The sequence below is a fragment of the Telopea speciosissima genome, chromosome 4, assembly GCF_018873765.1.
Source record: "Telopea speciosissima isolate NSW1024214 ecotype Mountain lineage chromosome 4, Tspe_v1, whole genome shotgun sequence".
NCBI classification, from domain to species: domain Eukaryota; kingdom Viridiplantae; phylum Streptophyta; class Magnoliopsida; order Proteales; family Proteaceae; genus Telopea; species Telopea speciosissima.
The window spans coordinates 57,037,825-57,051,424 of NC_057919.1; the positions used below are offsets into that span (position 1 = coordinate 57,037,825).

Consider the following 13,600-nt stretch of genomic DNA (forward strand, 5'->3'; position numbering starts at 1 on the left):
CTGCTTTCACAAGGCCTTCTATCTCCCTCTTCAGTTGGTAGCATTCTTCTGTGTCATGCCCATAGTCCTTGTAGAAGAGACAGTACTTGTTGGGGTTGCGCTTCTCAGGTCCTGCTAGCATGGGTCGTGGCCATCGAATTAGGTCACGGTCCTGGATCTGCATAAGAATTTGGGACCTGGTGGTGTTCAACGGTGTGAACTCTGGACTGCCTGCTCTCTCACTCCTCTCTGGGCGACGGTCACTTCTTCCTGATGGGCGATCGCCCTTCTCTTGTCGACGTTCAGTCCTCGACCTCTTACTCTCTTTATGGTCATCAGGTGTTGACCTCTTGTTGTCCTGTAGTTTGGCTTCGATCGCCTTCTGTCAAGCTTGTACTATCTTGGCCATGTTAGCGAACTCGTTGCATCGCTCCAGTAGCTCTTTCATGGTTCTGGTCTCATGATGTGCTAGGTCCTTGATCAACTCCATGTCATAGATGCCCCCAGCTAAGGCAGCATGCTGGGTCTGGTCATTTAGGTCTCTAACCTCCAAGGACTCCTTGGTGAACCTGCTGACATACTCCCTGAGGGACTCCCCAGAGTTTTGGATCACGTTCAGTAGATTGTCGTGGTCTTCTTCTGCTTGACGCTGCTCTGGAAGCGGGTCACGAACTGTTCGTATAGCTCCACAAATGATCCAATCGACCGTGGTCGCAATCTGGAAAACCATGAGGTCGCCGCACCCTTGAGGGATGCAGGGAATGCTCGACAGAATACCACGTCCGATCTACCATATAGTGTCATCATGCCATTGAAATAGTTGATGTGGTCATTAGGGTCGGTGGTACCACTGTAGAGTTCAAAGGTAGGTAACCTGAACCTGGATGGCAGTGAGGCTGACATGATCTCTTGTGAAAAGGGTGTTGTCTAAGGATTGAGTGTGTCTCGCCCTTGGTTTGCTTCTTCAACCCTTCCAGTTTCTCGTCCAATTCTCGGAGTCTTTTATCTAACTCTTCATCCCGTGCTTGTTCTCCATGCCTTACTGGTTGTTTGCTGCGAGCTCTCTCACGTCCTCTCTTGGAAGTCCCCTTGTGCCTTGACTGTTGGTGGGATGGTGAGGGGTCACGCCATGATGAATCCTGTCTTGAACGCGAGGGGGTTCCTTCACGGTAAGTCCGGCTTTGCTCTGGTGCATGACATCCTCTTAGTCGACCATCAAACACCGATCTCCGAATGGATCCTTCAAGGTTAGGTACCATGGATCGGTGTGATGGTGTTCTCCCCTGGTCCGACGGTGCTGGAAGCTCTACGGTTCTCCCCCTAGGTTGGGAAGGCTCTCCCTGCTGCCTAGTGTGCCTCTCTGACCTGTCACCCCTTGGAGGTGTCCTCCTGGGGCTCTGCTCATGTCGAGGGTCGGTCCTACGATGGTGTGATGTTGCACGCTGCCTCAGGTAGTCACGGAAGAGTTGTTGGTCGTGGAGGATCTGTCGTTGTAGGTCATTGATCTGACCCATAGTTGCTGGGGCATTGGGGTCAGGTACTACCTCCACCACCACTTTGTTGTTGGGTTCAACCATCGCAACTTGATCATTGTCTGGGATCTCCCTCTCTAGAGAGACATGGTCCTGATTATTGACTCTGCGAAGTGAGCTCTCTGGAGGAGGTGATGCATTCCCCTCTCTCGGGGCATTATTGGTGGAGGGAGCGGTCTTCTTGCCTCGTGGTGCCATGGTATGAACAGTTATGGAAACAAGCTAGTAAAGGTAATGGCTAGCGTCGTTCCCACAGATGGCGCCAATCTGTTCTGTCGAGAAATTGCTCAGCGGTCCTTCGAGTACCGTAACTTGTAAAAGACCCTGGATGACAAAGGAGAACCGGTGTGGTTTCGGCCTAGGACTCTCCGATGCCTAAGTTAGATCTCTCTGAGCAAACAGATGAGTGAATAGTCAAATTCAAGATCAATTAAGTTGTCCCTTGATGGGGGTTGCGTACCTTGCCTTTTATAGTAGTGCGTGGCGGTGTAGATAGTCCTAGTTGATGTAGTGTGGCCTTCGTGGTGGATAGAGTCCTTGGGCATTAGGGCTCATCCTTGATTGGTTGTCTTCCCACGAGACATGGTGTCCTTGATAGACTTGGTATCCTTGATGGATAGACTGTAGATAGATTCTGGGTGTTTGAGTCCGTTGTGGGTATGTTGGCTGATAGGTGGTGGCCTAAAGTCTTGGAGATAGTGTACGTCTTGCAATTGGAGGTAGGGCCTAGAGTCCGTTGTGTCTGTCCATGTGCATAGGGTTTGCGCCAAAAGAGGGGGGTTCGCCCGAGGGGAGCTTGCTCAGGGGGAGTTCGCCCAAGTGGGGGAGCTCACCCAAAGGGGGGTTCGCCCAAATGTGGGGGGTGTTCACCCTGCCTTGCCTAGTCCGGCCACATGGCTATCTCCGATTGGTTAGCTTTGTTTGGGGTTCATTAGTTAGTATGTTCACTATAAGAAGAACTAAATATGAGAATATTATCAAAATAAGCAACTACAAATTTTTCATTGAAAGATCTAAGAATTTGAGTCACCAATCTCATAAAAGTACTTGGTGCATTTGATAGGCCAAATGACATAATAATTCATTCATAGAGTCCCTCTTGAGTCTTAAAAGCAATTTTCTATTCATCACCTGTTTAGATGCATATTTGGTGTTGCCCACTTCTAAGATCAAGTTTTGAAAATATTTTTGCACCATAGCATGTCAAGCATATTATCAAGTTGAGGTATTGAAAATCTATACTTTACTGTGATTTTATTTATGGTCTGACTATCCACACATCATCCAAGAGCCATCTTTCTTTGATGTAAGAAGAGCTGGAACCGCACATGGACTTAGGCTTTCTTGAATAAGCCCCTTCTTTAGCAAGTCTTTCACTTGTATTTATAAAATTCCTCTATAGAATCTCTTACACTTTGATCATTTCATTGACGGAGGTAGTGAAACCTACGGTATAAGTTTTGGGGATAGTCATTCGGAAGGAATTTATCATCCATCTTTAACTTCATTTCTGTCTATGTTCTAACTGTAACACCCGTGCCTAAAATCCGATCTTAATTTGAATCGGGTCTAAATTGAACCTATTTGTAACACCCACAACTTACCTAGACCTACCCTTGACCCATGGTGAGTGACCCAAACCATATGATCCGACCATTTAGGGGAAGTCCTAGACCTATCTTGGCAGCCCCTTCACATTTTTGGGTGGGACCACAACCTTGGTTGAAGCCCAGGACCTCACAGGGCTTGAACTGGACCCATTGGCTAACCATGGGATACCTTCTTAACCCTCTCAGCTGTATCAGCCTCCTAGGAAGCGGCATATCAAACCATCAGCCGCCCCATCAGCCTCCTCAACTCAAAAATGGCTAAAAAAACATCTTTGTGTTGTGGGACCGACTTGGCTTTGATTCTAACCTAACCTATGGTAACCCTAGGTGCAATGAGACCCTCCCTTACCCTTTCATACTTTGTGGGACCATGGTGAGGGATTTAAATGGTTTTAATGTGATTTTAAAGTAGTTTAAAGTTGGGTTTTCCATAGACCATCCAAACAAGCCTTAGTAAAACCTATCTATAAATTGAAATGAGCTTCTAAAACCCTTATTTTCTCAGCCACTTTGCCAAATTCGTGGGAAGGAGCTGAAGGAGAAAAAGGGAGGAGAAATAAGGGAGCTCAGCTGGTCCATCCCCTCTTGACCTAAATCTTCAAGGTTTGCTGAGTTCTTTCTATTCCATTCAATTCCTCCATTGTTAGAGTTTGATTTGGGTATTTTATTTGGGGATTTGATTGGGAAACCTAGATTACTCCTGTAGTTTGCTTAATTAATGATTCCTTTGATGTTCTAAGCCCTATTCTACCCTCTCCAGTTCAAGGCATGCAAAACCCCATAAACCGTTCATGATTCTTATTTGTTTTTGGGTTTCCAAGCATTGGAACCATTACCAACCCTTCTCTCATCAATTGGTTTCATTATCTGTGATTATTAGGCTCAATAGGATGCATAGGAATCATTTCCAGACTTGCCTTGAAGCTTGGGTTGGTCCGCAACCAAGCCAAACTGAAAATATTGCAATTTTGGCTTGGGGAGGTTGATCCAGGTGGCGAATCGAGGTCAGCCGCCCTTGCTATTTTTGGTGCATAGCTGTGTAAAACCTAAGGGTATCAAAACCAAACTGAAACCGTTTACCAAAACCAAACTGAACAGTTTAAACCGAAATCGACTGGCCGTTTATTTAAATGGTCCAGTTATGGTTTTAGAAATGACACCGTTTATTTAATCGGTTCGGTTTGGTTTAGACCGATTAATCCAACGGTTTCAAACCATGTAATCTAATTAAAACCGATTATAACCAAACCATCTAACCGTTTAAAAACCCCAGTTTCAGGGGAGCTATTGATTCATACTATTATGTGCTTCTGGGTCTCTGTATTTTGAAGGTCTAACCATGGCTTCCGTTGTTCCTATTTCATTCTTAATTTTTATATGCGTCTTCCTTAATGGTTATGTGCACTGCCAAAGACCCCCATTTTCTATTAAAAAATGCAGCAGGTAACAAATGTAAATTAGACTTAGTAAATGGTTTTTAAAACCATCTAGTAACCGTCTAACCAAAACTGTGTAAAACCATTTAAAAACCATTTAATAGAAACCATTTAATAGAAACCATTTAAAAACCGTTTACCAAACGATCCAGGTTTTGATTATGCCTGGTTACGGTTTCTACCTTCAAGCAGCCAAAACCAAACCGAACCGTTAACCAAAACCGGACCGTTTAACACCCTTAGTAAAACCTAACACGATGTAGAGAAGAATGGAAATCGCAAACACAATCACACAATGCACACAAAGATTTACGTGGTTCGGCAAGGTTGCCTACGTCCACGGTGAGATGAGATTTGTTTCACTATCAATGGAGAATAGGGTTATAGTCGCTTGTTCCTCACACCTCTCTCAGATTTGCATTACAAAGAAAGAACTCTTGCTACAGATTTATAGCGAAACCCTATACAGTAAATTTACCGAAATACCCATATAGTCCTTACAAAATTTTTCTCGGGGGCTGCCGCCCTCGAACCCCCTCCTGCGGCCCCTAGAGGCTCCACACAACAGTCCATCATCAGAAGTCAAGACACCAAAACCTCAACATAGCTGCATCTATGAGCTGCCCTATTTGTCATGGTTCACCTCAACCCTTGGAGGCCAAACCTTGATCAAATATGGGACTTCTTGGGGCATTTTTCTTAGGTTATTTCATTGGAAAATTTATAATTAATTTGTTCTTATAAAATTAGTAATTAGGAATCGATCATCGATCAAACCCCTCAGTGAGGTTGTACAGGTACCTTTGGGAAGCGAAGTATGTGATTAATTCTCTAAGACAAGGAAGATTATAAGTGGATTAGATATTGAATTAATTTACAGAGTGTTTCTGATGATTTTAGTTGTGATTGTTGCATGCATGCATTGTGCTTGATTAAATACATAAACATGCATGCTAGGAAATTTTTTTTTTTTTTTTTTTGGGTAAACATGCTAGGAAATTTTGACATGATAGGCATCATACATGTTTGCATATCATTGCTGTCATATTATTTCTGTTACTTATTCAAGGCATATGAAAGGTTTATTTGGCTATTGGCATATTGGTTTGGTGATATTGATGGTAGATGTGTATCATGCATGTGGAATGGGATCCAAGAGCCGAGGATAATGCTAGACTTGTGATTGTCATGTGATCATTAGAATTGTATCTTGCATTAGGTTGGACACAGGCTTGTGACGGACCAACCGTGCCTTCGGTACCACATTCGTCGTACTTGTATGTGATTGCGTATGCTATAGAAGACGGGTGGATAGTGTGGCCGACTGGAATACAGATACTATGACCCCGACCAATAAGTATACGCATTCGCATTCGCATGTGCCATCATCCATGTAGATGCATAATGGTTAGGTTGAAATATTCCCAGTGTTACACCCCTTGCCAACAGGGGGTAAGGTGTTGGATAACCAATGGTTATGTCCGACGTACTAGAATACCATTCTCGAACTCGGGAAATGCTATGTGAGAGCTCTGGTTCTGAGGGACAGCTAGGGTTATATCGAGGGTTTACAGACAATCTCATGGTGAGTCTGATGCTGTAGGCTTCCAACCACAACTCTGATTGACATCATTGATTTCCACCGTTCTTAGGATCAGGGATGCTGCCTAAGGTGTTGCAGTAGCACTAGACCAAGACTTAGGCATTTGATGTTGGGTGGATAATAATTAAAATTAATCCATGCATCTTTGCGATTGCATTCATGGACTATTTGTGTATGCTTGTGTGTTCTAATTCACTTGTTGAGCTTCGTGAAGCTCATTTCATGTGGAATCCTTTTTTTTTAGATTTTGATGTAGGGCATGCTATGCCGGTGGGCACTAATGATATTGTGGATGTGATCGATCATGATGACGATTGGTGGGTTCTAGAGTCCGATGGACATGGAGCCGATTGTGACTGTGATGAATGTGCCTATGGGGTACTGTGATCGAGGATATGATCCTTAAGAACTCTTTTATTTTATTTTATTTTAGTTTTGTGATGAATTTGGTAAGCTTGGCCCCAACTTTACTTTCAATTATACATTGTGATGTAATAATTTGAATTTAACTACCACTTATGTCTGAAGATTTTGAATGTTTAAAAGATAATTCACACACAGTTATGTATACATTATCACAATTTAACTTATGCACTCTGATTTATTCTGTATTATTTTATCTTCTGCTGTTTTGATTACAATTGTGTTGGGTTAGGAATTGTGATGGCTGACTATTACTTCTATGATTCTAAGGATGCTGGGGTGCATGTATACATCCTAGTCACACCACCCTGGTCGTGGAAAGTAGGGTATGACACTAACGAGATGTTTTCTCTTCATTCACGAGTCGATTGATATTGTTACCACCAAAGTAGTGCATGATCCTTAAGTTTATTAGCAACAAAATCAACTTTTTTTTCCCATCGATCATTTCTTTCAACTTAAAAAATGTTTAAAGTGAAGCAATCCAATCAACATAAGAATCGGGATCGAGTTTACCATCAAAGTCGAAAACATCAATACGAATGCTCTTATCAGCATTTCAAGTGTGCGTGCAAGATGCTCCATTGCCCAAGCGGATTGTTCATGTGGTGGTGATGGAGGGTGTGTCAATGACTGCACCAATGGGTGTGACTGGGTTGACATGGAGCTTAACACATCGTCTTGTTCTCCATCAAAATTCGGGATCTCAAATGGGGCATGAGATGGTAGAGGCAACGGATACTTGATGAATGTAGCCTCTTTAAGATTTTTGCCATCACTTGTCAAAGCTCTTTTACCTCATCACAGAGAGAAGCGTCTTCAATAGATGTCATACGAAGTTGCTTAGCCTTTCCTCGTGACATGATGCTCAAGAGTCGAAACTTGTTCTATTACTAAGTTGATGCCGCTCAAAGTAAAATTGTACAAATGTGGGCAAATTAAGAGAATTTCATTGGCAAAATGAAAAAATAAATTCAAGGAAATAACGGTCAGAGAGGATCGCTTAACTCTGGTTCTCTTGGGGACTCTCTCAACTTAAGTGTGGGACAATCTCACCACTAAGAGGACCTCTATCTTTCTTAATGGGGCTTCAAGAACAACCAAAGATATATGTAATTCAAAACTCTCTCTTACTATAACATACAATATATTTATAAAGCAATAGGAGAGACAAGATGGAGAACAAGGATTTAACAACAAAATGTGTTTTAAAATAATTAAAGGGAGGAAAAACAGTCAAAAGAAAATATGCAAATGATAAAAGTAGTTGTAACGGTAAGGAGTGGTTATGGGATAATAAATGGGTGGTTATGGCAAAGTGGGTACAGAGTGATTTGGGTTTGGGCTGAAGTGATGCATCATATAGAGTTCAGAAAACCGGGATCATCAATAAGGATAGATTTATCCCTCTAAATCCGTATCCTTCCCTCCTCAACCAAGTGATGAAAATCCTAGATTACAGACATAAGAGATGGATAATATGGTTAAAAATGAAATTATTGCGAGATTTCCATATATGCCAAACCAAGAATACCTATTAGAGAATAACATCTTCTGGATAATAAAACTGTCGTATTATTCATATCTTATTTTGTTGCGGGTAAATAATAATACGAATTCATGTTTCATGGTTACTTTTTACTAGATTATTTTATCTTATTTAAATGTCATTGTTCTTCGATATCTTTTTTTCCTAATTATTAGTATTTTTATCATTTATTTATACTCTAAAACTTTTTTTTGGGAGAAAATCAGAGATTATATTAAGTAGATAAAGAATAGATGGATTTACATCCTAAATAATTTTTTCCCATTGGCATCATCCTGTATAAGAGCGGAAAGCGCCTCTGGGAGACTATCGATACATAAGTGTATTTCTTGACCAGTATAAAGAGACCCCCCCGCCAAGAAATCAATACAACAAATGATCTCCCTCACATGATGTGTAAAGATGCAACTCCAAAAGTGAATGCGTAACTCGTGAATATCACATGTTAATCCAATAACAAACCACAGGATAGGAAACTTTCCCATGATTATTTGTATCACCACCAAAGAGTCAGATCGGACATAGATTTGAGAGAGATTCAAGGCCTTGGCTTTCAAGAGACCACGCTTAATCGCCAGTCGTTCCGTACGCAAGATATTTTCATCTCTTGTAGCCCCTACAATTGCAAAAATTGGGTGTCCCGCCATATCACAGCCGATTGTGCACTAGCCACCCAAATCCCCTCGTATTGATCCATCACAATTTATCGCCACCCATCCAGGCTGAGGGGCAGACCATGTATAAGGTATTGAACTGCAGTGAGAGAAAGAGACTCAGATCTTTCAATGGTGAAAGAACTCTATTGCTAGAGTCCTGAACTTAAATTTTCATATCCAAGAATTTCTTCCCATTGTCACAAATAGTTAGGTCATCAAGAGGTCCATCCCAAGTCCCAACCCTCCTCATCAGAGATTGAAGCACAACAACAATGTCAAAGGAATTTCGACCCAATGCTTCAACAACTAAGATTTTTGCATTGTTGATTGGTCCATTGGGCAGCCATGGGTCATACCAAAGCAAGGTGTCAGCGCCAGATTTGAGTAGGTAACGAGTACAGCCGGTGGCAATATTGCGTGTCTTCAAGATGGACTTTGGGGTAGTAGAGCATTGTGTTGGTATTGGTTAGGACCAAATAGAATGTCTACGCAACCACCTCTGTTTAACAAAGAGAACCCAAGAGTTGGAAGAATTTGAGGCAATGTACGTTCCACACTTGCCGCATCAGAGCAGCCCTGTTCCAGTCATCCAACCGTTGTAAGCCAAGACTGCCCTCGTCTTTTGGCTTACATACCGCTGCCCAAGAAACCTTGTAAGAGCCTTTATCTGAGTTACCACACCACAGGAACTTAACTTCACGTACCATAATCTCCTCCAGCTTATTGAGGACAGTACTTGGAAGGCGGAGAGTGTTCAACCAATTTGCAACGGAGCCCATAAGAGCGGACTAAATGAGAAAAAGTCGCCCCGCATATGATAATGCCTTTGATTTCCAGGAGGATAACCTCCTCTCCACCTTGGTGATCAGCTCTATAAAATCATGGGGGCTTAGGGCTTTTGAAGACAAAGAACCCCCAAATATCTGATTGGTAAATTGCTAATGGTAAAACCCAAAAAAATACAGAAATGCTCTTCAACTTCAGTGGGACAGTTAGCAAAAAAAATATTTGATTTGTTTTTGTTAATAGTGACGCCGGACAGCTAGCATTGAGATCTGATGGAACAAATTTACCAAGTGGTTGGCGTTAGCAATGGTTGCTTTATCAAATACAAACAAATCATCTGCAAAGCACATCGATGCAATCTCTGGTCGGGTACGATACTGATGGTAATCAAAGAGACCCTCCTTTGCAGCAGCGGATGCAAGAGAATTTGTGAACACTTGGAGTACATTAATATTAAAGAGGAAGGGCGACATTGGGCACCCTTGTCTCATCCATCTGTTAACAAAGAAACGAGGGGATTGTGCACCATTAAAAAATATGACATAACTTGGGTTCGTGACACATTGAACAATCCTTGCAAATAAAAGAAGGCAGAAAGTTCAACTTGATTCTATTAGCCAGAAGCTTGGCGATGAACCGATAAAGGAATGAACTCGCAGCAATTAGTCGATAGTCATGAAAGGTGTTTTGGCCTATACCTTTGGAAATTAAGGTGAGCCTGGAGAGCTTCAATTGTTCTGGTAGTCTTTGAGTCTTGAAAAAATCAAGGATGGCCACACACACGTCACTGCCAGTGATATCCCAATATTTCTTGAAGAAGTAAGCACCGAACCCATCTATGCCTGGAGCACTATCATCATCTGCCACAAAAATTACAGATTTAATTTCTTCTCCGGTAAACTCTTGAGTGTGGCCTTCCTTATTTTCCAATTATTATTTTAATGGATTTGTACTCCTCATCTGAAATAACCAAATATAGAAGTTAAACCAAACCTTTACCTAAAAAATAATCATAATAATAAAACAACTTAACCAGATCATTCCACTATTATGGCAGATGGTAAGAAGTTAATATGGATGAATTTCAGAAATAGAAAAGGGTAAAACAACAAAATAGCTGACCCATTGGGGGCTTGGCCATGGAACCTAATGGAGGTGTGTAGGGGTGATGAAATACGGTATTTAAAATTAAAGGGAAAACTTTCCAGTTTCAATATCATTTGGAACTTAGGACAATGGAGCATGGTCTGCTGGGTCTGCGTGTAATGATAAGGTAGGGGTGTCAATCAGTCAGTTTGGAGCGGTTGGGTGTGAGAACCATTGAGTCCAAAACATGATTCAATAAGGGTGAACCGGTTTTGGTTCGATTTCTCTTATTGGTTTACTATCGATTTTGTTTTGAGTTGGTTTTGGTCTGCCTTGTAAATATATTCAAAAGTGTAAAGAAGAAATATATTATTATTTATTTCTCAGTAGGTTATATCGGTGTTGATCCGATTTTTTAAGTTTGGTTCGGTGTCTTATTGGTTTTGGTGAACTCCAGTTTGGTTTCGGTTTAACAAACCCCAATCCAAAACATCGTTAAATAAGCTCATATCGGGTCTGATTAAATTCGTCTCGATTTCATCAGTTTGGGTTATGATTTTAACATTCCTTAAAAATCAAAGAGGAAGTCACTAAGTTATCGGAAGTTGGCTTCTAAGAAGTTTAATTGAATATCCTAAATGGTTAGCTAACATAGTACATGTCCAAAAAGAAAGATGGAAGTATTAGGATATGACCTAAATAAAACAAGTCTAAAAGAAGATTTTACCTTGCCACACATATTATGTAAGATTCTTTCCCTTTTGATGATATTAGAGAGAAAGTGAGATATAAACCTTTCCATCAAGATCACTATGAAGTAAGGCATTGTAGACATCCATTTGTTTTAAAGGCCAATCACGAGCAATGCCAACAGTTAGGAGTACATGGGTTGTAACACTTTGCTACAAGAGCAAACATATCATGATAATCACTACCCTCTACTGAAGTGTAGCCTTTGGTAACAAGCACATTTTTTGATTTTATAGACCCATTTGGTACCAATGGGTTTCTTTTTAGGTGGTAATGGAACTAATGACCAAGTATTGTTGTAGGATATATAAGGAAACTATTTAGGCTTGTATACGCAGCTCCAACGCAGCCATGGATTTAAAATCAAATCAAAATTGGCACGAATAGACCATGGGGTTCATAATCTCGGGATCAGGTCGGCCGATTTGCCCGGATCTGATTAGTATCAGCTGCGACAAATCCCAATTTATGCACAATCAATCCCAATATTCGTTGATTAGTCCCTGGATTGGGCTACATGGTTGGATCGCCCGAATCTGATCCAATACGCATAAAACCACCCCAAAAAAAAGAAAAACTTCTAAAACGGTTTGTAATCTCGGGATCGGATCAGTCGATTCACCAAGATCGGTATTGTCCTTGACCGATCCCGAAACTAATACGGAGATGATCCAGATTCTTTATCTTCTAGGCAATTGGAGTTCTCTTAAACACCCTTAGTCAATGTGACAATGAGTAAAAACTAAAAAGTAACCCAAAGCTAAATTCAAAATTTCAAAAAACTACAAAATTACTAAGTCAATTAAACAAAAACATATCTACATCATTTCTGATAATCATAGATAGGTTACCTATCATCACATGATTAGCAGCCCTAGCAGCAACAAAAATTAAGTACAAAAATACTAAGATGTCATCTTAATAATTTTCTCTACTCTTACCGGGGGGAAAAAAAACACTTAATAATTCTCTACCCAAAAAAAAAATTAATAATTTTGAGCCACTTCTTTGCTTATTTCTGGCTAGAATTTGAACAGAAAGATGGATGGTGCAAGGTCGTTATCACATACACCCACCCTTGAACCACCTCATCATCGGTGGCGGAACCGCTGAACTTCACCACAGATAGGGTTGTTTAACTTTCTCATTTATGTCTAAATTCATCTTGTGCTGATTTAAGGGTTAGTCCAAAGCTTCACCTTTCTTCTTCATGAGCAAATAACAGTAGGTGTTTGCGCAGAGTGCATGTCAGGGAGAACCTCTGTTAGATTTGGAACTGGCCATATAAACTTTATTGAGACATTGAACAAAGCAGCTTATTTTTAAAAGCAATTCCTTTGAAAATATGGAGTTTAAAATGAATCCGGGTTCTTCAGACCATCATCAAGAGGCTTAAATCTTTTCCTCTGAAACCTTGGGAACAACATTTGCTGAATCTTTTTCTCGGCAGCACGTCCAGATGTAACCTGCAAACAATAACCAAGTATCCGAAAATAATTCGCAAAGCATTGTAACTGTATCATAGAAGGTACAACCAATAGAATAGATCACAGTTCAAATTCGAAAATCTCATGTCTTAAAATTTCATGATGTCCAAGGGGAGAGAAGCAATCAATCTTCAACTACTCAGTATTTTGAATAAGAACTAAGAAACAAGTCTACTTTAGAAATGTTTTTGTCACTACCACAAATATTTATAATATCAGTTCAAGGTACTTAGAGATCCTCTTAAGACTCTTCAACCAAAAGCTTATAAGGTAACATCTATATTTATCAAATAAGAGAAAACTTGAGTAATCCAAACCCGTCATTGACTCTATAAGCCCTATTTCAACTACTGCAAAATCTCGTCTCCCACTTCACGTAGAATTCATTCTCATGAGAACTATAAGATAATCCTATTGGATGGTCATACAGATATACACGGGGACAGGAGAATGAACAAAATTGCCTATGTTGCTGAATTGCAATGAGGAAAATAGTTTCAAGGTTTTTGAGAAGAACTATGTGCATAACAATAACACATAAAAAGTTGATTATCCCCTTATAACTAGAAAAATCTAGAGTAGATCGACAAGGTCATATAGTTTGTTCAAGAAACAATGAAAAGTTCTCATAATTACTTAAGGATGACTTTCATTAAGCATATAATTTTTACTAACCATTGCAGCACTGAGGCTCTGTCTGCTG

At 40.6% G+C, this 13,600-nt stretch overlaps 1 protein-coding gene across 3 annotated transcripts in view; it reads right to left on the reverse strand.

Moving 5' to 3' along the window:
* Positions 1-12,555: 12,555 nt before the first annotated feature.
* LOC122660437 (uncharacterized protein At3g49140) overlaps positions 12,556-13,600 on the reverse strand; it is a 57,558-nt gene continuing 56,513 nt past the window's right edge. For all 3 annotated transcript variants that reach the window (XM_043855746.1, XM_043855747.1, XM_043855745.1), the window contains one exon: positions 12,556-12,876. In XM_043855746.1, coding sequence (XP_043711681.1) covers positions 12,763-12,876 — 114 coding nt within the window. In that variant the 3' untranslated portion in view covers positions 12,556-12,762. The remainder of the gene's footprint in view (positions 12,877-13,600) is intronic.